We start from the raw sequence: 24,494 nt of genomic DNA on the forward strand, positions 1-24,494 counted from the left end.
AGAAAAGAGGTGAGGGGGAAGAGAGAGAGCGAGAGAGAAGGAAAAGAGGTGAGGCGGGAAGGAGAGAGAGAGAAGGAAAAAGAAGAGAGAGAGAAGGGAAAAGAGGTGAGGGGGAAGAGAGAGAGAAGGGAAAAGAGGTGAGGGGGAAGAGAGAGAGAGAGAGAGAAGGGAAAAGAGGTGAGGGGGAAGAGAGAGAGAGAGAGAAGGGAAAAGAGGTGAGGGGGAAGAGAGAGAGAGAGAGAAGGGAAAAGAGGTGAGGGGGAAGAGAGAGAGAAGGGAAAAGAGGTGAGGGGGAGAGAGAGAGAGAGAAGGGAAAAGAGGTGAGGGGGAAGAGAGAGAGAAGGGAAAAGAGGTGAGGGGGGAAGAGAGAGAGAGGAAGGGAAAAGAGGTGGTGAGGGAGAGAGAGAGAGAGAGAAGGGAAAGAGGTGAGGGGGAAGAGAGAGAGAAGGGAAAAGAGGTGTGGGGGAGAGAGAGAGAGAAGGGAAAAGAGGTGAGGGGGAGAGAGAGAGAGAAGGGAAAGAGGTGAGGGGGGAGAAGAGAGAGAAGGGAAAGAGGTGAGGGGAAGAGAGAGAGAGAGAGAGGGAAAAGAGGTGTGGGGGAGAGAGAGAGAGAGAGAGAAGGAAAAAGAGTAGAGGGGGAAGAGAGAAGAGAGAAGGAACAAAGAGGTGAGGGGGAAGAGAGAGAGAAGGGAAAAGCGGTGAGGGGGAAAGAGAGAGAGAGAGAGAGAGAGAGAAGGGAAAAGAGGTGAGGGGGAGAGAGAGAGAGAGAGAAGGGAAAAGAGGTGAGGGGGAAGAGAGAGAGAGAGAGAAGGGAAAAGAGGTGAGGGGGAAGAGAGAGAGAAGGGAAAAGAGGTGAGGGGGAAGAGAGAGAGAAGGGAAAAGAGGTGAGGGGGAAGAGAGAGAGAAGGGAAAAGAGGTGAGGGGGAAGAGAGAGAGAGAGAGAAGGGAAAAGAGGTGAGGGGGAGAGAGAGAGAGAGAGAAGGGAAAAGAGGTGAGGGGGAGAGAGAGAGAAGGGAAAAGAGGTGAGGGGGAGAGAGAGAGAAGGGAAAAGAGGTGAGGGGGAAGAGAGAGAGAAGGGAAAAGAGGTGAGGGGGAAGAGAGAGAGAGAAGGGAAAAGAGGTGAGGGGGAAGAGAGAGAGAGAGAGAGAAGGGAAAAGAGGTGAGGGGGAAGAGAGAGAGAAGGGAAAAGAGGTGAGGGGGAAGAGAGAGAGAGAAGGGAAAAGAGGTGAGGGGGAAGAGAGAGAGAAGGGAAAAGAGGTGAGGGGGAAGAGAGAGAGAAGGGAAAAGAGGTGAGGGGGAAGAGAGAGAGAAGGGAAAAGAGGTGAGGGGGAAGAGAGAGAGAGAAGGGAAAAGAGGTGAGGGGGAAGAGAGAGAGAGAGAGAAGGGAAAAGAGGTGAGGGGGAAGAGAGAGAGAGAGAAAGGAAAAGAGGTGAGGGGGAAGAGAGAGAGAGAGAAAGGAAAAGAGGTGAGGGGGAAGAGAGAGTGAGAGAGAGAAAGGAAAAGAGGTGAGGGGGAAGAGAGAGGGAGAGAAAGTTGAGGGGGAGAAGTGGTGTTGGGAGCAGGAAGGTGCTGGGAGAGTGTTTTGATTTGATGGAGGTGAGAGAGCTGTGTTATTGATGTAACATGGAAACTGTGACAGAGGGAGGGTCTGTCTGTGACTGCACTGACAGGGAGTCTCTCTGACAGGGACTGCATTGAGAATTAACCAGGAAGTGTGGCCTTACTCTAATGAGAATGATAGGAAGTGAGAGGTGGATCGAAAGCAACAGGGAGTTTCGGTGAAACTGAAGAGTGTGGTGAAATCTGGTTCCTGCCTCAGAGAGGGAAACGAGGGAAAGGTGTGACACAAAAAGAGAAACAAATGCCAGTCTCATTAAAACTATCTCTCTCTGGCTAAGCCAAGGTTCCAACCCGGGGAGGGTTCGGTTCCAGAGAGAGATAGAGGAGGGGGCTGGGAGAGAGGACCTGGAGCAAGGGAGTGAAAGGAAGGGGGAAGAGAGACAGATGGGTTTTGAAGGCAGCGTCACACAGAGACTCAGGGGGTTGAGGAAGTTGCCAGAATAAAAGAAAATCTGTGTGCATCTCCCTGTCTCACTATGTCCCCGCTGTCCCATTACACCCCTCTGCCCTTACATCTCCCTCTGTGCTTACATAGTTTATGTTCCACTATCGGAGTCTGTTTACCAAAGGTCATGTTTGATTGTGTGACACAATTCGGCTTATCAATGTTCAACAAATACAGACTAAAAGCAGCAAGTACATATTAACAAATTCATTCCTCATCTCCGTGTATTACAGCAGCCGAGACAGAATCGCACAATGTGACATATTTATATAGGGACAGTGTAGAGGGAGATTTACTCTGTATCTAACCCCGTGCTGTACCTGTCCTGGGAGTGTTTGATGGGACAGTGTAGAGGGAGCTTTACTCTTATTGTGTTTATTTAATTTTGTTTACGTCTGTGGTTTATATTCACCAAAAGCTGACTCATTACATCAGCAAAAATTGAGCAACAAGTTAGGACAGATCGTCATCCATCTTAATTCTGTCTCATCTCCCACACTCTGCCTGTGTACAGATATCTCCCTGAGAGACACCAGTCAGTGTACAGATATCTCCCTGAGAGAGAGGGACTGAGAGACACCAGTCAGGGTACAGATATCTCCCTGAGAGAGAGGGACTGAGAGACACCAGTCAGTGTACAGATATCTCCCCCTGAGAGAAGGGGCCTAGTCTCTCCTTGTCGTTCGAATGCTGCATCCCAGGCAACATCTTGGTGACCCTCCTCTACCCGCCTCATGCTATCACATCTTTCCTGCAGTGAGGTGACCAGAACTGCACTCTAGCTGTGGCCTAACCAAAGCTCTGAACAATTCCAACACTACCTCCTTGCTCTTATACTCTCTACCCATATGCCTTCTCAGCTATCCTGTTCACAGGGCGGCAGTGGTTAGCACTGCTGCCTCTCAGCGCCAGGGACTTGGGTTCGATTCCCAGCTTGGGTCACTGTCTGTGCGGAGTTTGCACTTTCTCCCCATGTTTGCGTGGGTTTCCTCCCAGGTGCTCCGGTTTCCTCCCACAGTCCGAAAGATGTGCTGGTGAGGTGCATTGGCCATGCTAAATTCTCCCTCAGCGTACCCGAACAGGCGCCAGTGTGTGGCAACTAGGGGAATTCCCCAGTAAAATTATTGCAGTGTGAATGTAAGCCTACTTGTGACAATAATAAATAAACCTTAAACTTGAAAAAGCTTTAAACTTTAAAACATGCTCTACGGACTTCAGGGATCTGTGAATAATTACCCCAAGATCCATCTTACCCTTTGAGCTTCCTGCCATTCGTTAAATGCTCCCTTTTCTTGTTCCTCCTTCCAATGTGCATCACCTTACACTTATCAGGGTTAAATACAACCTCCCACTGCTCTGCCTATCTGACCAACTCATCTATATTTTCCTGTAACCTACAACCGTATTCTTTGTTATTAACTGCCCTACCAATCTTGACGTCTGCAAATTTGTTTAACATTCACTCCACATTATCATCTATGTAATTTATTTTGTTTGTATCACAAGTAAGCTTACATTAACGCTGCAATAAAGTTACTGCGAAAAGCCTAGTCCCCACACTCCAGTGCCTGTTTGGATGCACTGAGAGAGAATTTAGCATAGCCAATGTACCTAACCAGCAAATCTTTTGCACTGTGGGAGGAAACTGGAGTAATTTTTGCATATTCTCCTCGTGTCTGCATGGGTTTCCTCCAGGTGCTCCGGTTTTCTCCCACAGTCCAAAGATGTGTGGGTTAGGTTGATTGGCCATGCTAAAATTGCCTCTTAGCTTCTCCTGGGATGCGTAGGTTAGAGGGATTAGTGGGTAAAATGTGTAAGGATGTGGGGCTCGGGGCCTGGGTGGGATTGTGGTTGGTGCAGACTTGATGGGCCTTTTTCTGCACTGTAGGGTTCTATAATTCTATGATTTTAAGATTCAAATGTGACGCCACTGTTTAAAAAAGGAGGTAGACAAAAGGCGGGTAACTATAGGCCGGTTAGCTTAACTTGTATCGTAGGGAAAATGCTTGAATCCATCATCGAAGAAATAGTGGGACATCTGGATATAAATTGTCCCACTGGTAAGATGCAGAATGGGTTCATGAAGGGAAAGTCATGTTTGACTAATTTGGTGGAATTCTTTGAGAACGTTACATGCTCAGTGGACAATGGGGAACCTGTGGATGTGGTGTATCTGGATTTCCAAAAGGCATTTGACAAGGTGCTGCACCAAAGACTGCTACATAAGATAAAGGTGTACAGTGATACGGGTAATGTATTAGCATGGATAGAGGATTGCTTTCTGTTAGGTAACCAAAGAGGGGGGGTAAATGGGTGTTTTTCTCGTTGATGATCAGTGACTAGAAGTGTGCCTCAGGGATCAGTGTTGGGATCACAATTGTTTACGATTTATATAGGTGGTTTGGAGTTGGAGACCAAGTGCAGTGTGTCAAAATTTGCAGATGACGCCAAGATGAGTGGCAGAGTAAAACGTGCAGAGAATGCTGAAAGTTTGCAAAGGGATACAAATAGTCTAAGTGAATGGGTGAGGGTCTGGCAGATGGAGTACAATGTTGGTAAATGTGAGGTCATCCATTTTGGTAGGAATACAGCAAAATGAACTATTATTTAAATGGTAAAAAATTGCAGCGTGCTGCTGTGCAGGGGGGCCTGGATGTCCTTGTGCAGGAATCTCAAGGAGTTGGTTTGCAGGTTGCAGCAGGTAATTAAGGCAAATGGAATTTTGTCCTTCATTGCTAGAGGGATGGAGTTTAAAAACAGTGAGATTATGTTACAGTTGTATAAGGTGCTGGTTGAGGCCACACCTGGAGTACTGTGTACAGTTTTGGTCTCCTTACTTGAGAAAGGATATACTGGCACTGGAGGGGGTACAGAGGAGATTCACTAGGTTGATTCCGGAGTTGAGGGTTGGCTTACAAGGAGAGACTGAGTAGACTGGGGCTATACTCATTGGAATTCAGAAGAATAAAGGGAGACCTTATAGAAACTCAAGGTTATGAAGGGAATAGATAAGGTAAAAGAAGGGAAGTTGTTTCCACTGGCAGATGAACTTGGAACTAGGGGGCATAGCCTCAAAATAAATGGAAGCAGATTTAAGACTGAGTTGAGGAGGAACGTCTCAAAGCAGTTATGAATCTGTGGAATTTCCTGCCCAGTGAAGCAGTTGAGGCTACCTCATTGAATGTTTTTAAGGCAAGGGTAGATAAATTTTTGAACAGTAAAGGAATTAAGGGTTATGGTGAGCGGGAGGGTAAGTGGAACTGAGTCCACGAAAAGGTCAGCCATGATCTTATTGAACGGTGGGGCAGGCTCAAGGGGCCAGACAGCCTACTCCTGCTCCTATACCCACCCAGAGGAAACCCACGCAGACACGGGGAGAATGTGCAGACTCCACACAGTCTCCAGTTGAACCCAGGTCCTTGGAGCTGTGGAACAGTAATGCTAATCACTCTGCCACCATTTATGTATATGATAAATAATAAGGGTCCTGGTACTGATCCTTGTGATACACTTGAACAGCCTTCTACCACTATCCTTTGTGTTCTGTTACAAAGCCAGGTTATGATCCATGTCGCCAAGTTGAATTCCATGTGCTTTAATCTTCTCAATCAGTCTCCCATGTGGGGCCTTGTCAAAAGCTTTGCCAAAATCCACATAAACTACATTAACTGCACTTCCCTCATCCACACACTTGATCACACTTTTGAAAAATTCTAACCGCTAGGCACCCGGGTTTGATTCCAGGCTTGGGTCACGGTCTGTGTGGAGTCTGTATGTTCTCCCCGTACCTGTGTGTGGCCGGTGCAGACTCGATGGGCAAATGGCCACCTCCTACACTGTAGGATTCTATGAAATTTGTTAGGTATGACCTCCCTCTGACTAACTCATGTTAACTATCCTCAATTAACCCATCTCTTTCCAAGTGGATATTCCCTCTTTCAGAATTTTCTCCAATAGTTCCCCCACCACTGACGTGAGACTCGCTCGTCTGTAATTTCCTGGTTCATCTCTATCACCCTCCTTGAAACGTGGAACCACATGAGCCCCTGTGACCAGAGAGGAATTAAAAACATGTGTCAGAGCCCCTGCAATTTCCTGCCTTGCCTCTCTTAGCAGCCTGGGATACAATTCATCTCGGCCCTGAGGATTTGTCTGTATATAAGCCCTTCAGAGCCTCAAGTTTTCCCATTTCCTATGTCATTCTGTGCAAGTTCCTCACAGTCCCCTTTCCTGAATTCCATACCTATGTTCTCCTTTTCCAGAGTGAAGACCAAAACCAACATCCTCCCATCATCCTGTGGCTTCACACATCCTTGGTCCCTAATGGGCCCTACTCTTCCCTGGTTAACTTCTTCCCTTTAATGTATTTATTAAATATCCTAGGGTTCTCCCCAATCCTGTGCACAAGTCCTTTTTGCTCCTGTAATTACTTTAAATTCCCTCTTACACTTCCTATTTTCCTCAAGAACTAGGACTGGATTACTCCCTTCGGACTTGCTAAAAGCCTTTCTCCTCTTCCTCATCCTGTCCTGAATTGTCTGAGACATCAACGGTTCCCTGAACTGACTTTCCCTACACTTTCCCCCTAAAGTGTACATGTTGAACCTGTACTCTCCCCATTTCCATTCTGAATGCCTCCCACTGCTCCGCTGTAGACATTCCTGCAAGGAGCTGTTCAACTTTGACCGGATTCTGCCTTAGAAAAAACAAAGAACGAAGAAAATTACAGCGCGGGAACAGGCCCTTCAGCCCTCCAAGCCTGCACTGCCCATGCTGCCTGACTTGCCCTTCCGGGGACCATATCCCTCTATTCCCATCCTATTCATGTATTTGTCAAGATGCCTCTAAAAGTCACTAGCGTATCCTCTTCCACTACCTCCCCCGGAAATGAGTTCTAATCACCTACCACTCTCTGTGTAAAAAAAAATCTGCCTCGTACATGTCCTTTAAATCTTGTCCCTTAAACCTATACCCCCTAGTAACTGACTCTTCCACCCTGGGAAAAAGCTTCTGACTATCCGATCTGTCCAGGCCCCTCATAATCTTGTAGACTTCTATTAGGTCTCCCCTCAACCTCCATTGTTCCAGTGAGAACAAACCAAGTTTCTCCAACCTCTCATAGCTAATGCCCTCCATACAAGGCAACATCCTGGTAAATCTTTTCTGTACCATCTGCTGAGCTTCCACATCCTTCTGGTAGTGTGGTGACCAGAATTGAACAGTATATTCCAAGTGCAATATTACTAAGGTTCTATAAAGCGGCAACATGACTTGCCAATTTTTAAACTCAGTACCCTGGCCGATGAAGACAAGCATGCCGTATGCCTTCTTGACTACCTTCTCCACCTGCATTGCCACTTTCAGTGACCTGTGTACCTGTACACCCAGATCACTTTGCCTATCAATACCCTTAAGGGTTCTGCCATTTACTGTATATTTCCTATCTGTATTAGACCTTCCAAAATGCATTACCTCACATTTGTCTGGATTAAACTTCATCTGCCATCTCTCTGCCCAAGTCTCCAACTGATCTATATCCTGCTGTATCCTCTGATGGTCCTCATCGCTGTCTGCAAGTCCACCAACCTTTGTGTCATCCGCAAACTTACTAATCAATCCAGTTACATTTCCCTCCAAATCATTTATATATATATATTACAATCAAAAAAGGTCCCAGTACTGATCTCTGAGGAACACCACTTGTCACAACCCTCCATTCAGAAACACACCTTTCCACTACTACCCTCTATCGTCTTTGAGCGAGCCAGTTTTGTACCCATCTTGCTTGCTTACCTCTGATCCCATGCGGCTTTACCTTCTGCACCAGTCTGCCATGAGGGACCTTGTCAAAGGCCTTACTGAAGTCCATGTAGACAACATCCACTGCCCTACCCTCATCAATCATCTTTGTCACTTCAAAAAACTGGATCAAGTCCGTGAGACACAACTTCCCCTTCACAAAACCATGTAGCCTCTCACTAATATGTCTACTTATTTCCAAGTGGGAATAAATCCTGCCTCAAAGAATCCTCTCCAATAATTCCCCTATTACTGATGTGAGGCTCACCAGCCTGTAATTACTTGGATTATTTGTACTACCCTTTTTAAATGAAGGAACAACATTGGCTATTCTCCAATCCTCTGGAACCTGCTCTGTAGCCAGTGAGGATACAAAGATTTCTCGCAAGGCCCCAGCAAATTCCTCCCTTGCCCCTCTCAGAACTGTGGGGTATATCCCATCAGGCCCTGGGGACTTGTCTACCTTAGTGTTTCTCAAGAACTCCAATACCTCCTTTTTGATCTCAACATGACTCAAAACCATCTACAAACCCTTTCCCAGACCCATCATCCACCAAGTCCTTCTCTCTGGTGAATACTGATGCAAAGTACTCATTAATACCCATTCCCTTTGGACTAGGATACCTCTTGTCCTTGAGTGGGCCAACCCTCTCCCTGGCTATGTATAAAAAAACCTAGGGAGTTTCCTTAATACTGCTGTCCAATGCTTTTTCATGATCCCTTTGAGCCCTTCTTACTCTTTGCTTAAGTTTCTTTCTACTTTCCTTGTATTCCACGCTTGCTTCATGTGTTCCCAGCTTTGACAAATCTTTCCTTTTTTTCTTTGACTAGGCTCACAATATCTCTTGTTATCCAAGGGCCCCAAAGCTTGCCATTCCCAATCTTCATCCTTACAGGAATATGCCGGTCCTGAATCCCTATCAAATTACAGTTGAAAGCCTCCCACGTGCCAGATGTTGATTTGCCCTCAAACATCTGCCCCCAATTCTTCAGTTCCTGCCAAATATTGTTATAATTAGGCTTCCCCCAATTTAGCATCTTAACTTATCTTTATCCATCAGTATCTTAAAGCTTACTGAATTGTGGTCACTGTTCCCAAACTGCTCCCCTACTGAAACACTGACCAGCTGGCTGGGCTCATTCCCAATACCAGGTCCAGTATGGCCCCTTCCCTAGTTGGACTATCTACATACTGTTTGAGGAAGCCCTCCTGGATGCTCCTTACAAACTCTGCCCCATCCACGCCCCTAGCGCTAAGTGAGGTTTAATAAAATCTGTCTTCCCCCAAAGCCATCTCCCTCCTTGTCCATAACACATTTGAACCAGACTGTGTTGTGGTTGCTACTGCTAAAATACTCTCCCACTGCCATATTGAACACTTGTCCAGCTTTGATCCCCAGAACTGGATCCAGCACTGCACCATCCCTTGTTGGGCCTTCCACGTATTGAGGCAAAAAACTCCCCTGGACACATTTCAAGAAATCTGCCCCGTCTAAACCTTTAACAATATGGCTATCCCAATTTATGTTGGAAAAAGATGAAATTCCTTAATATAATTATTATTACTCTCGGATATCTCATGAGCTGCCTACATATGTGTCCTTTTATTTCCCACTGACTGTTTGGGGTCCCCATAACACACTCCCAGTAATGTGGCTGTCCCTTTAACATTCCTAACCCACAAAGCCTCATTCTCCCAAGATAACACCTTATTGCAGTAATTAACCCCTTAATTATTAGTGCTGCACCCTCCCTTGTCTCGTCCAAAAATCCCATACCCCGGACTGTTGAATTGTCAGTCCTGCCCCTCCTTCAACCATGAACATAGAACCCTACAGTGCAGAGAGAGGCCCTTCGGCCCATCGAGTCTGCACCGAACACAATCCCACTCAGGCCCCACCTCCACATATTCCACCCACTCATCCCTCTAACCTATGCATCCTAGATACTAAAGGACAATTTTTAAGCATGGCCAATCAACTTAACCCACACATCTTTGGACTGTGGCAGGAAACCCACGCAGACACGAGGAGAATGTGCAAACTCCACACAAACAGTGACCCGAGCCAGGAATCGAACCCAGGACCCTGGAGCTGTGAAGCAGCAGTGCTAACCACTGTGCTACCGCGCTGCCCATGTTTCTGTGATGGTTACAATATCACACTTTCACGCGTCAATCCGTATCTCTAACTCATCAGTCTGACCTATTACACTCCTAGCACTAAAGTCAAGACCATCCAGCCTTGCCTTACTTTCTGGGCACTCAGCATAACTGAACTTATTCTGACTCGCTCCCTTCATTGCAGCATGATGTGTCTCTATTTCACCAATATACTGTGTTCCCTCCCCCACAAGACTAGTTTAACCTTTCCCAACAGCACTAGCAAAGCTACCCACAAGAATTTCATCTGCATATTTGCATGTTCCTCCTTCCCCAGAAACTATCCCAGTATTCCATAATCTAAAACACTTCCTTTCCTTACTTTTTCTCCCACTTTGCTTCCCCTTCCCCCCCTTCTAAATTTTACCTCTCTTCCCCCCCCACATCTCCCTCCTTCCCCCCCACATCTCCATCTGTCACAGTTTACCACCCAATTTCAGCTTCTCTGCCATTTGGCCACTTACACCTTCTATGGGCTGCCATTAGCATCCTTTTCCCCTCGGTTTTGTGGCTATGACTCATCTTTCATTCCCTTACCCCACAACACATCTCCCACTTTCTGTGCCTTTGAGCTTTGACAAAGGGTGATCTGGACTCGAAACGTCAGCTCTTTTCTCTCCTTACAGATGCTGCCAGACCTGCTGAGATTTTCCAGCATTTTCTCTTTTGGTTTCAGATTCCAGCATCTACAGTAATTTTATCTAAGAACACTCCCTCCTGCACCAAATGTTGAGCCAAGCATTCATCTCTCCTATTTTCCTATTTCTACTCTCCCCAGCACGTGGCACTGGGAGTAATCCAGAGATTGCGTCCTGCTTTTTAATCTACTGCCTTAGCTACGTAAATTCTTGATGCCTTATTCCTCACTTTGTCTGTATTCTCAGTATCAACATGTACCATGACTTCTGACTCGTCACCTTCTCTCTTCAGGCCATTCCGTGACATCCCTGATCCTGCCACTGTGGCAACGCACCACCCCGGGAGTCACGTCTCTGGCCGTTAGTAAGCTGGACCCCAGGAGACTCCTGCATTGCCTGCCTATACTTTCTGGACTGTCTGGTGGTCAACCAGTCCCTTCTTTCCACTTGAGCTGCAGTGTAACCACGTGCTATCCATGTAACTCTCAGCCTCACGGGTGCGCCACAGTATCTCCAGCTGCCGCTCGCCCTCTGAGACCTGAAGGTCCAGTTTCTGCAGCTGGGAGCATACCCTGTACATGTGGTCATTTTGTATACTGGCAGCGTCCAAGACTTGCCACATGTGACTCACATTCCAGTCAGCTGTCCGCACCTAACATATCTGAAATGTCAACATTTACATCTTAGACCAGAACAAATCTAGATATGGATAATGAATAATACTTTCCCAAATAAGTAATACACTTGATTTAGATTCAGCTATCTAATCACAATCCTCAATATCGGCCACCAACAAATCAGCTTACCGTTTTTCTATGACATCAGTCTTTGATGTATATTTCAGACTCAGCGCACTAGTATCCAGATATTTCCCTGAGAAAGAGATATATTCCAGAGAGAGGGAGTGAGAGATACCAGTCAGTGTACAGATATCTCCCTGAGAGAGAAGGACTGAGAGACACCAGTCAGTGTACAGATAGATGAGGGTTCTGTATCTTCCCATCTTTTTAATGTGGTATATATTTTCCACAGTCTTGGTGACGGAGTCTTTTACAGTGACCACCGATACTCCACAAGTAATTGTGAAGGAGGGAGCAGGTAAGCATAATGGTGTTTTATTGAGTGTTTCGGTTGCGATGAGAAGCAATGCTTGTGACCTTAAGAGCAATAGCTGCTTGAGACGGTTAGGTAGCAAGGCTGGTCGTGGGGTAACACGGCTCTCTGATGTGAAATGGTCTGTCGCCTTCTCCACCCCCCCCCCCAGTCCACCTCTCCCCCGGTCTGCCATTCCCCCACCCCCACTCCCCAGTCTGCCTCTTTCCCATATTTGCCACTCCAGGTGCAGTCCTGGTTCTAACCAATGGCTGAGACCTCCTGCAGCCCCTACAACCCTCCCTATCTCTGTAACCTCCTCCAGTCCCTACAACCCTCCCTATCTCTGTAACCTCCTGCAGTCCCTACAACCCTCCCTATCTCTGTAACCTCCTCCAGTCCTTACAACCCTCCCTATCTCTGTAACCTCCTCCAGTCCCCACAACCCCCCTATCTCTGTAACCATCTCCAGCCCCTACAACCCTCCCTATCTCTGTAACCTCCTCCAGTCCCTACAACCCTCCCTATCTCTGTAACCATCTCCAGCCCCTACAACCCTCCCTATCTCTGTAACCTCCTCCAGTCCCTACAACCCTCCCTATCTCTGTAACCATCTCCAGCCCCTACAACCCTCCCTATCTCTGTAACCTCCTCCAGCCCCTACAACCCTCCCTATCTCTGTAACCTCCTCCAGTCCCTACAACCCCCCTATCTCTGTAACCATCTCCAGCCCCTACAGCCCTCCCTATCTCTGTAACCTCCTCCAGCCCCTACAACCCTCCCTATCTCTGTAACCTCCTCCAGTCCCTACAACCCCCCTATCTCTGTAACCATCTCCAGCCCCTACAATCCCCCCCTGTGTATGTAGCCATCCTGCCAACCAGAAAAAAAACCTTTCAATGCTAATCCTCTGGTTTCAATCTTTTATCCATCTCCATACGTTGCCCCTAACACCGTGAGCTTGCATTTACCACAATAACATTTGAGGCACCTTATGAAAGTACAGTATATCCATTGATTCTGCTTTATCTACAGTGTGTGACTTCTTAAGTACGCCAATAATTTCCCTTCACAAAACCTTTCCAATTACCTTGAGTGTCTCTCTGCACCCGGCTTTAACCTCCTTAATCGTTGATTCTAACTCCTTCCCCAGTATCTACTACCTGGCCTACTCTGTAGTTTATCTCCCTCCCCATTTTGAACAGAGGAATTTTATATTTTGTTACATTCCAGTCTGATGGAACTTTTCCAGAATCTGGCAAAATTTGGAAAATTGCCACCAATGCACCCACCTCATGACTCACCTCCTCAAAGGCCCAGGATGGAGTCCATCGGGATCTGGGGACTTGTTGGCCTCCAGCTCCATCAGTTTGCTCAGTGCTGCTTCCCTAGTGACTGTAACTTGACCACCCTCCCCTCTGCCTCCCGATTATATTACCATTGCTGGAATGTTTGTTGTGTCTTCTATGGTGGGGACACTAAAACTGGGGTGACCCCGGGCCAGTGAGGCGGGGGGGGTGGTGGGAGCGTCCTGGCCCGTGAGTGAATAATGCAAAGTAACACTCTTTAAACCACCTCCAATGTGGCTGACACCTTGGTCTCTTTCCTGTTTCTGACATCTGTTGCCCAATGTTCTCCGACACTGGTTTTAGAGTTGATAGAATCGCAGAATCCCTACGGTGCAGAAGGAGGCCATTCAGCCCATTGAGTATCCATTGACAACAATCCCACCCAGGCCCTATCCCAATAATCCCACGTATGTACTCGAGCTGACCCCCCCGACTAAGGGACAATTTAACATGGCCAATCAACCTTAACCCTCACGTCTTAGGACTGAGGGAGGAAACCCACACAGACACGGGGAGAACATGCAGACTCTGCACAGACAGTGACCCAAGGCTGGAATTGAACCCGGGTCCCTGGTGCTGATACAGCAATGCTGACGACTGTGGCACCGTGTGGTGTTGGGTGGGTAAAGCAAAGAGGGGGGTTGAGGCTAAAGTCTCCCTCACTGTGGGTTTGGTGGTGGCGACAGTGGGAGCATCCCCGGTTTTAAAACAATTCTTTTTCTCTCCCCCCACCCCCCCCACACACACACACACACACAGCTGCTGACCTCCATTGCCAGTACTCAGCAGATTTTGGACAACCTCGTGTGGAGTGGAAGTACTTCCGAGCGGATGGCTCCAACTGGTACGTGTATTACGATGGGAAGATCACAGGTGAGCCAATTTCCTGGGCAGTGTGGGCACTCCGGGCCACGGCAGGTTTGGGCCACATTCCTTCCCCCACCCCCATCTCCGAACTGTAACCCTCCGTCTCTCTCCTGCAGACAACTACAAAGACCGAGTTGAATTCTCGAATCGCGCTCTCCACTTCAAGAAGACTGTTCCCGCTGACGACGGAAACTATTTCTGTCAGGTGACTGGAGAAGGCGGATCTCACGCTGGGGAAGCCAAAGTCACCCTTGTGGTCCAGGGTAGGTGAAGAGCAAAGAGGGCAGGAGGGAGGGGGAGGGGAAGGGGAAAGGGGGAGGAGTGAGTGAGGGAGGAGTGAGGGAGGGGGGCTAGGGGAAAGGGAATGAGGGAGGGGGGCTAGGGGAAAGAGGGAGGAGAGAGTGAGGGAGGGGGGCTAAGGGAAAGGGGGGAGGGAGGAGTGAGGGAGGGGGATGGGAAAGAGGGAGGGGGAGGGAGGGGAAAGAGGGAGGAGTGAGTGAGGGAGAGGGGGGAGGGAGGGGGATGAGAAAGAGGAAGGAGAGAGTGGGGGGGGGCTAGGGGAAAGGGGGGAGCGGAAAGGGGGAGGAGAGAGTGAGGGAGGGGGGTGAGGGGAAAGGGGGGAGGGAGGGGGAGAAAGAGGGTGAGCAGGGAGGGAGGGAGAGAGGGGAAAGGGAGGGGGTTGTTGTGAGGGAGGAGATTTGAGAGGGTGGTGATGGAGGAGGATGCCGAAGAAATGGGAGGGAGGAGGGAACTATTTTTATTTTTAATCACAGGATGTGGGCTAGGTCAGCATTTATTACCCATCCCTAATTGCCCCTTGAGAAGGTGGTGGTGAGCTGCTGCCTCGAACCGCTGCAGTCCCTGAGGTGTAGGTACACCCACAGTGCTGTTAGGGAGGGAGTTCCGTGATTTTGACCCAGTGAAGGAACGGTGATATATTTCCCAGTCAGGATGGTGAGGGACTTGGAGGGGAATCTCCAGGTGGTGGTGTTCCCAGATATCTGCTGCTCTTGTCCTTCTAGATGGTAGTGGTGGTGGTGGGTTTGGAAGGTGCCGCCTAAGGAACCTTGGTGAATGGCTGCAGTGCATCTTGTAGACAGTTCACACGGCTGTCACTGGGTGTCAGTGGTGGAAGGAGTGAATGTTTGTGGAAGGGGTGCCAATATAGCGGGGCTGCTTTGTCCTGGATGGTTTTGAGCTTCCTGAGTGTTGTTGGAGCTGCAGCATCCAGGCAAGTGGGGAGTATTCCATCACACTCCTGACTTGTGCCCTTTATAGATGGTGGACAGGCTTTGGGGAGTCAGGAGGTGAGTTACTCATCACAGGATTCCTGCTCTGGTAAATACTGTGGTTACCTGCTCTGGTAACCACAGTATTTACATGGCTAATCCAGCTCAGTTTCTGGTCAATGGTAACCCCCAGGATGTTGATAGCGGGGAATTCAGTGATGGTAACACCATTGAATGTCAAGGGGTGATGGGTGTATTCTCCCTTGTCCGAGATGGTCATTGCCTGGCACTTGTGTGACGTGAATGTTACGTGGAGGAGACAGTAGGTTGGAAAGTGGGGAAGTTATCTGTTTTGGAAGAATATGGAAGGAGGATACTTATTTGAACATTGCAGGCTGAGGGATTGCCTGAATCAAAGAGAATCAACTTGCATTGGCAACAGGAAATTGGCCAGGCGATAAGGAAGCTTGACGTTGGTTCCAATGGGATTGGGTTTGAGTAAGGAAGTCTTACTTCAGTTGTGCAAGGTGCTAGTGAAACCACATCTCCAATACTGTGTGCACTTCCTTAAGGATGTAAGTGTATTGGAGATGGTTCAGAGGACGTTTACTAGATTGATAACTGGAATGAGTGGGCTGTTTTTATGTGGAAAGATTGGACAGACTGGGATTCGTTCCACTGGATTTTGGAAGAGGAATGATTTGATTTGAAGGATAGAAGATCCTGAATGGGAAGTGGAGCAAGTTGAAGGGGTTGAATGGCTCCCCCCCCGGGTCCTATTTCTGACGGAATAGGTAATGGAGCCCAGACCTTGTGAATGATGAAGTGAAGGGCTGAATGGGCAGGGAACGAGAAAGGGATAGTGGGCCTGAATGGCACCTCTTGGCACAGTAGCAGAGTGGTTAGCGTTGCTGTTTCACAGCTCCAGAGACGTGGGTTTGATTCCAGGCTTGGGTCGCTGTCTCTATGGAGTTGGTACATTCTCCCCATGTCTGTGTGGGTTTCCTCCCACAGTCTAAAGATGTGCGGGTTAGGTTGATTGGCCATGCTAAAATTTCCCCTTAGTGTCCTGAGATGTGTAGGTCAGAGGGATTAGTGGGTGAGTATATAGGGATATGGGGGTAGGGCCTGGGTGGGATTGTGGTCGGTGCAGACTCGATGGGCTGAATGGCCTCTTTCTGCACTGTAGGGATTCTATGAACAACTTGTGTAATTAGATGTCAGTCGATCTCTGCATAACGTCCAGTTCTCTCTCTCTCTCTCTCTTTCCCCTGCCATGCACCACCCCCCCCTCCGTATCTCAGTCCCTCCAGATGCCCCTCATGCTGCCATCCCCACCTCTGTGACAACAGGGAGCGAAGTCACTCTGCGGTGCATGGAGTCTGTGGGTCAGCCCCCCTCGACGTTCAAGTGGCTCCGGGACAATGTGTTCATGCCCGAGGATCCAAAGAGTAACCAGGCCTACGTCAACTCCTCCTACACCATCGATCCCAAGGCCGGAACGCTGGTGAGTGGAAGTTGCCATGGAGCAGCAGGAGTGGGGGGGGGGGAGAGGTGGTGGGTCAGGAGGAAGTGGATGGGAGGGACTCGGTGGGGATTGGGGGGTGGGGGGCGGGTGGGTCAGGAGGAAGTGGATGGGAGGGACTCGGTGGGGATTGGGGGGTGGGGGGGGTGGGTCAGGAGGAAGTGGATGGGAGGGACTCGGTGGGGATTGGGGGGTGGGGGGGTGGGTCAGGAGGAAGTGGATGGGAGGGACTCGGTGGGGATTGGGGGGTGGGGGGGGGTGGGTCAGGAGGAAGTGGATGGGAGGGACTCGGTGGGGATTGGGGGGTGGGGGGGGTGGGTCAGGAGGAAGTGGATGGGAGGGACTCGGTGGGGATTGGGGGGTGGGGGGGGTGGGTCGGGAGGAAGTGGATGGGAGGGACTCGGGGATTGGGGGGTGGGGGGGGTGGGTCAGGAGGAAGTGGATGGGAGGGACTCGGTGGGGATTGGGGGGTGGGGGGCGGGTGGGTCAGGAGGAAGTGGATGGGAGGGACTCGGTGGGGATTGGGGGGTGGGGGGGGTGGGTCGGGAGGAAGTGGATGGGAGGGACTCGGTGGGGATTGGGGGGTGGGGGGGGGTGGGTCGGGAGGAAGTGGATGGGAGGGACTCGGTGGGGATTGGGGGGTGGGGGGAGTGGGTCGGGAGGGACTCGGTGGGGATTGGGGGAGGGGGGAAGAGATGGGTGGATGGGAGTTGGGGGATGGGAGTAGGATGAGGAGGAGGCTGGATGCAGGGGAGACGGGGGTGGGGAATTGCGGGGGGAGATTGTGTCCGCAGTGAAGTAGGGGATTGGGAGGACAGGGATGTGTGGGGGCAGGAGGGGGCATGCGGGGAGGTGGGGATAGATGATTTGGAGATTATGTTTATCCTCTCTCTCTGTTTTTCTCTGCCTCCTCAGAACTTTAATTCTGTGTCCAAGTCAGACAGTGGGGAGTATGCCTGTCAGGCCAGCAATGGGGTGGGCAACCCAGTGACCAGTTCGGCTGTCCGTATGGAAGTGTGTAAGTGCTGGAGCCTGGGAGCTGTGGATGCGACCACAGGCCACAGCTTGTCAGTCTGAGAGATTTTTCTTCCCTTTTTTTCCCCTCCTCCTCTGATTGAAACTAATTCTCTCTCCCCCTCCAGCCGATTCAAACGTGGGTGGCATTGTGGCTGGAGTCATCGTAGCCCTGCTAATCCTGGCCTTCATCGGCATTGGACTGTGGTTTGCGTACCGTAAGGGATACGTTGGAAGTAAGTGAATCTCAGATATCCTCTTGGTTAAGTGGGGTTGTGGCGACAAGTATTAGTTCCTGGATATGCGGGTGACACACTGGCATTGACTCTCTCAGGCAGAATGGGGGCCAGTCGAGCAGGCCTGCTTTATCCTGAATGGTGTCTTGAGTGCTGGCAAGTGAATTGAATTGATTTAATATTGTCACGTGTATTAGGATACAGTGAAAAGTATTGTTTCATGTGTACTAGACAAACAAAACATACCGTTCATAGGAGTGAAGAAAAGGAGAAGATGCAGAATATAGTATTACAGTTTCATAAGGTTACAAGAAAGATCAGCTTAATGTGTGATAGGTCCATTCAAAAGTCTGAGCGAAGAAGCACGTGACCTCAGACTTTTGTATCCTTTTCCTGACAGAAGAAGGTGGAAGAGAGGAATCAAGGGTTCGTGGGGTCTTTAATTATGTTGGCTGCTTTTTCAAAGCAGTGGGAAGTGTAGACAGAGTCAATGGATGGGAGGGAGATTTGAGTGATGGACTGGGCTACATTCACGACACTTGTGGCCTTGGTCAGAGTAGGAGCTGTGATGCATCTGGAAAGGATGCTTTCTATGATGCTTCTGTAAAAATTGCTAAGAGTTATAGTGGGAAGTATTCCATCAGACCCCTGACTTGGGCCTCATAGATGGTGGATGGGCTTTGGGGAGTCAGTTCTCGCTGTAGGATTCTCAGCCTCTGATCTGCTGTGGTAACCACTATTTATTTTGTAGGGTCCTTATAGTGCAGAAAGAGACCATTCAGCCCGTCAAGTTTGCACTGATTCTCTGAAAGAGCATCTGGCTGAGATGCTCCCTTCTAACCATAACCCAACACGTCTACCCATGGCTAATCACCCCATCCTGCACATCTTGGGACACCAAGGGGCAATTTTCCCATGGCTAATCCACCTAATCTGCACATCTTTGGACTGTGGGAGGAAACTGGAGCACCCAGCGGAAACCCACGCAGACACAGAACGTGCAAACTCCACGCTGACACTCACCCGAGGCAAGAATTGAACCAGGTTCCTGTAGTTGAGGCAGCAGTGCTAATCACCGTGTGCCCTGACTGGTCCAGTTCAGTTTCTGGTCAATGATAACCCCCAGGATGTTGTTAGTGGGGGATTCAGCAGTGGCAATGCCATTGAATGTCAAGGGGAGATGGTGAGATTCTCTCATTGGAGATAGCCATTGCCTGGCATGTGTATGAGATGGAATATTCCTGCGATCATCCTGTGGGGTTCACCTTTACCCATTGGCGCTTTAAGAAGTTGAGTTATTATTAAAAATATCTCTAACTTTGTATTCTCTATCTCCCTCTCACAGGCAAGCAAGCAAGGTAAGCCAAATATTTAATCTTAGTTCTGATAAATTATGAAATCAGTAGATGAGTCAGAAAGACCATTTTGCACCAAAGTTAAAATGGTGTAATGTTCTGTATGATCCAGCTGTCTCTCTGTAACCCCCTGCACCCCTCCATCTCTCTCTCTGTAACCCCCTGCACCCCTCCATCTCTCTCTCTCTGTAACCCCCTGCACCCCTCCATCTCTCTCCCTCTGTAACCCCCTGCACCCCTCCCTCTCTCTCTCTGTAACCCCCTGCACCCCTCCATCTCTCTCTCTCTGTAACCCCCTGCACCCCTCCATCTCTCTCTCTCTCTGTAACCCCCTGCACCCCTCCATCTCTCTCTCTCTCTCTCTGTAACCCCCTGCACCCCTCCATCTCTCTCTCTCTGTAACCCCGTGCACCCCTCTCCATCTCTCTTTCTGTAACCCCCTGCACCCCTCCATCTCTCTCTCTCTCTCTCTCTCTCTCTGTAACCCCCTGCACCCCTCCATCTCTCTCTCCCTCTGTAACCCCCTGCACCCCTCCATCTCTCTCTCCCTCTGTAACCCCCTGCACCCTTCCATCTCTCTCTCTGTAACCCCCTGCACCCCTCCATCTCTCTCTCTCTCTGTAACCCCCTGCACCCCTCCATCTCTCTCTCTCTCTGTAACCCCCTGCACCCCTCCATCTCTCTCTCTCCCTCTGTAACCCCCTGCACCCCTCCATCTCTCTCTCTCTGTAACCCCCTGCACCCCTCCATCTCTCTCTCTGTAACCCCCTGCACCCCTCCATCTCTCTCTCTCTCTGTAACCCCCTGCACCCCTCTCCATCTCTCTCTCTGTCCTGTCTATTAATTTTTATGTTCTCTCTCATTTCAGCAACAAGCCCAAAGTGATCTACAGCCAGCCTCCACCTGATGAAATGGATGACGTAAGTCCACCCGGATTACACACAGTCCATGCTTGCCCGGGGTCCGGTGGGGGGAGTTGAACTGTTTGGGCGGTCTGGGTCCCCTGGGGGGAGGAATCAGGAGTTCACTGCTGGCTGGGGTTTTTTTGGGGAGATGAGGGTAATATCTATGAAGTGGGGGGTGGGTTGGTTTTGTGGGGATAGCAGTGGGGGGTGGGGGGGCAGGGAGGAGAGGGCGCAAAGTGGAAGGATACTCAATGAACTGGGATGTAATTTTGGTTTGGATTATTTTTCGGTTTGTCACTTTAACCTCTGCACTCACACTCTCTCTCTCTATTAGGGTGATTTCAAACAGAAATCGTCGTTTGTTGTCTGATGCTCGCAAACCCAGCCAGAGATAAACTACGGATCTGTGTACGGACAACACCACACTCCACTTCCTCTCCCCCATTCCCCCCACCCAGTTCATTCCTCTCTTCCACACCCCTCCCCATTTCATTCCTCACTCCTCAGCCCCTCTGAGCGAGATATACCCCTGGCTTGTCCATGTGAATATTTTTTAATACAGCTGGGAAAATGATGAGATAAGTACTGTTCAAAATTTTCTCTTTTACCTCTGTCCTGTAGGAACTTTTATTAATTAACTGTATAAATTTATATCATTGTATAAAGCCAGGATCAATGTAGAAGGAGATTTACTCTGTATCTAACCCCATGCTGTACCTACTCTTGAGCACAGTGTACAAAGTTTGTGTGTGGTGTGTGGCTCTAATCATTTACTCTTCAGATATTTATTCTGATGCTGACACTCCAAATACTTGCGTGCCTCTCTCAGTTGCTTTGAGAAGAGTATATGAATTTTGTATTGAATTTTTTAAACCTATCTTTCTGCTAAATAAGTGAATAAAATTACTTTCTGATAGGTATTCATGCGGTCTGCTTATTTTTTTAAACTAGTCTTCTCAGAAGAGATTTGAACAATAGTAGCCTGGTCATGGGAACTCTCATCTCTCTCCCCTTGAAACATCTGCGTGTTTCCCAATCGGAAACCATGGATGATCAGGGATACCCATTGCTTGCTGAAGTCCGGCAAAAGCCGGATAAAATCTGAGATCCATCAAAGATGCCAAAAGACAGCATTGGACCAAGCTAGAGTCCCAGGCTAGCCACACAGACTCCCGCTGACTATGGCAAGCTCTGCAAGACAACAGGTTATAAGATGAAGGCGCGTAAAATCGCTGGTTCCAATGCACCCCTCCCTTATGAGCTCAAACATTGTACGCCCATTTTGAGCAAGAGGTCAGTGAGAGTGTGCCCTCCACCCTGGATGAACCTGTATCTGAGGTGACCACTGCAGATATCAGAGCAGCTTTCTCAAGTCAACCTATGGAAAGCAATTTGGTCTGGATGGGATATCCAGAAGAGCACTCAGATTCTTCATGGATCAGCTGGCGGAGACAGCTTCAACTCCTCTTTACACCAATCTCTGGTCCCTACCTGTTTGAAGAAGCCAAACATCTTCCTAGTACCAAAAAAAAACCAAGCAGCATGTCTCAACAACTATCGGCCGGTGGCTCTGACATCCATCATTATAAAGTGCTTTGAAAGGTTAATAATGGCACAAACTGGCCTCCCAGATTACCTGGATCCACTGTGGTTCACTTATTGCTGCAACAGGTCCACAGCAGATGCCATCTCTCTGGCCCTGAACTCAACCCTGGAACACCTAGATTACAAGGACATCTATATCAGACTCCTGTTGACTACGTCTCAGCCTTCAACATCATTATTCCTACAAAACTCATCTCCAAACTCTGTCGCCTGGGGCTCGGCTCCTCCTCCTGCGACTGGATCCTAGACTTCCTGCCCACAGACTGTAATCAGTAAGGACAGGCAACAACACCACCTCCACAATCATCCTCAACACCGGTGCCTCGCAAGGCTGTGTTTTCAGCCCCCCACTATACCCCTTACACACCTATGACTGTGTGCGGCCAAATTCCCCTCAACTTGGACTTTCAAGTTTGTTGATGACACTATCGTGGTGGGCTGGATCTCGATGATGAGACAGAGTACAGGAATGAGAGAGAGAATCTGGTGAGCTGGCGTGACAATAATCTCTCCCTCAGTGTCAACAAAACAAAGGAGATAGTCATTATGCTTCCTGAAGTCAGTGGTGAAAATGTCCCTGTCTGCGGCAATGGGGGCAAAGTAGAATGGTTGACAGCTTCAAGTTTTTTAGGTGTCCAGATCACCAACAATCTGTCCTGGCCTGTCGGTGTGGACACTATAGCTATGAAAGCCCACGAACACCTCTACTTTTCTCAGGAGAGTAAGGAAATACGGCATGTCAGCTACGCCTTCCTCCAACTTTTACAGATGCACCATAGAAAGCATTCTTGAGAGCAGCTTGGTACGGCTCCTGCTCTGCCCAACACCACAATAAACTAAAGGGCTGTGAGTGAAGCCCAGTCCATCACTCAAACCAGCCTCCCACCCACTGACTCTGTCTACGCTTCCCATTGCCTTGGAAAAGAAGCCAGCATAATCAAGGACCCCACGCACGCCAGACATTCAGTCCTCCATCTTCTTCCTTTGGGGGAAAAGATGCAAAAGTTTGAGATCATGTATCAACCAACTCGAACAGCTTCTCCCCTGCTGCTGTCAGACTTTTGAATGGACCTACCACACGTTAAATGATCTTCTACACCCTAGCTATGACCGTAACATGACATTCTGCACTCTTTTGTTTCCTTCCCTATGAATGGTATGCTTTGTGTGTATAGTGGATGTTAATACATGTGACAATAATGAATCAAATCAGTCTCTCTCTCTTGTGTTTTGACAAAAGGTCACCTGGACTCAACATCAACTCTTTTCTCTCCTTACAGTCCTCCTGAGATTTTCCAGCATTTTCTCTTTCAATTTCAGATTCCAGCATCTGCGTTAATTTGTTCTGACCTTTTTTTTGTGCTGCCCTTTTGACTGGCATCCCTAGCCTCCCCCCTCCCCTAGCCTCTGCTGTCTCCCACCATGTCTCACCTCTGGCTCTCCCTCCAGTTCTGGTCAGGCCTAGTGTGACTCCAGACTCTCAAAGCGGTTGCCTCTCTGAAATGGCCTAGAAAGCCACTCAGGTCAAGGACAATGAGAGATGGGCTGACATTGCTAGTGGTGACCATATCTCGAGTACAAATTAACTCCACGCAATCCAGTTTTTCAAAGTGGATACTGCAAAGGCTGCCAAAACCAGCCCAAATCCACGGCAACAATTCTTTCGGCCTAGCAGCACCACTCTGTCCACCTGTGACTTCACTTTCAAGGAGCTATGAATATGTATCCTAGATCTCTTTATTCTGTAACTCTCCCCAACATCCTTTCATTAACTAAGTCCTGTCCTGGTTCAATCTACAAAAATGCATCACCTTCTATTTATCTAAATTAAACTGCATCTGCCATTCATCATCCCAGTCACCCAACTGATCAAGATCCTGTTGCCATTGGAGATAACTTTTTTCCATCATGCCACCGATCTTTGCGCCATCTGCAAACTTATTAACCATGCCTTCTATATTCTCATCCAAATCAATAATATAAATGACAAATAACAGTGGACCCAGCACTGATCCCTGAGGCACATTGCTGGTCACAGGTCTCCAGTTTGAAAAACAATCCTCTACAACCACCCTCTGGCTTCTGGCAAGAAGCCAATTTTGTATCCAATTCGAAAACTCGCCCTGGATCCCTTGAAATTTAATCTTATGCAGCAACCTACCGTGTGATACCTTGTCAAAGGCCTTGCTAAGGTCAATGTGGACAACATCAACTCTTTTATCCCTCATTTATCTACTTGGTTCCCCCTTCAAAAAACTATCAAATTTGTGAGACATGATTTTCCACTCACAAAGCCATGCTGACTGTCCCTAATCAGTCCTTGTCTCTCTAAATGCCTGTGGATCCTGTCTCTCAGAATATCTTCCAACAATTTACCCACCACAGTTGTGAGGCTCACTGGCCTGTAGTTCCCAGGCTTTTCTCTGCAGCCCTTTTTAAACAAAGGTACAACATTTGCCACCCCCCAATCTTCAGTCACCTCACCTTTAGCTGTCCATGATTCAAATATCTCTGTTGGGGGACCTGCAGTTTCTTCCCTCGCCTCCCACAATGTCCTGGGATACACGTCATCAGGTCCCGGGGATTTATCTATCTTGATGCACTTTAAGACTTCCAGCACCTCCGTCTCTGTAATATGTCCTCAAGGCATCAATA

The 24,494-nt window shown here is 48.7% G+C and overlaps 1 protein-coding gene across 1 annotated transcript in view; it reads left to right on the forward strand.

Moving 5' to 3' along the window:
• Window positions 1-21,154, forward strand: part of LOC145338831 (junctional adhesion molecule A-like) — a 22,196-nt gene extending 1,042 nt beyond the window's left edge. Inside the window, exons 2-10 of the mRNA XM_080183242.1 lie at window positions 11,695-11,760; window positions 13,863-13,976; window positions 14,087-14,233; window positions 16,504-16,706; window positions 17,640-17,742; window positions 17,867-17,974; window positions 19,320-19,332; window positions 20,198-20,249; window positions 20,569-21,154. Coding sequence (XP_080039368.1) covers window positions 11,695-11,760; window positions 13,863-13,976; window positions 14,087-14,233; window positions 16,504-16,706; window positions 17,640-17,742; window positions 17,867-17,974; window positions 19,320-19,332; window positions 20,198-20,249; window positions 20,569-20,604 — 842 coding nt within the window. The 3' untranslated portion in view covers window positions 20,605-21,154. The remainder of the gene's footprint in view (window positions 1-11,694; window positions 11,761-13,862; window positions 13,977-14,086; window positions 14,234-16,503; window positions 16,707-17,639; window positions 17,743-17,866; window positions 17,975-19,319; window positions 19,333-20,197; window positions 20,250-20,568) is intronic.
• Window positions 21,155-24,494: the final 3,340 nt, after the last annotated feature.

The sequence above is a fragment of the Carcharhinus amblyrhynchos genome, unplaced genomic scaffold (assembly GCF_965287045.1).
Source record: "Carcharhinus amblyrhynchos unplaced genomic scaffold, sCarAmb.v2.hapA chromosome_193, whole genome shotgun sequence".
Lineage (NCBI taxonomy): Eukaryota > Metazoa > Chordata > Chondrichthyes > Carcharhiniformes > Carcharhinidae > Carcharhinus > Carcharhinus amblyrhynchos.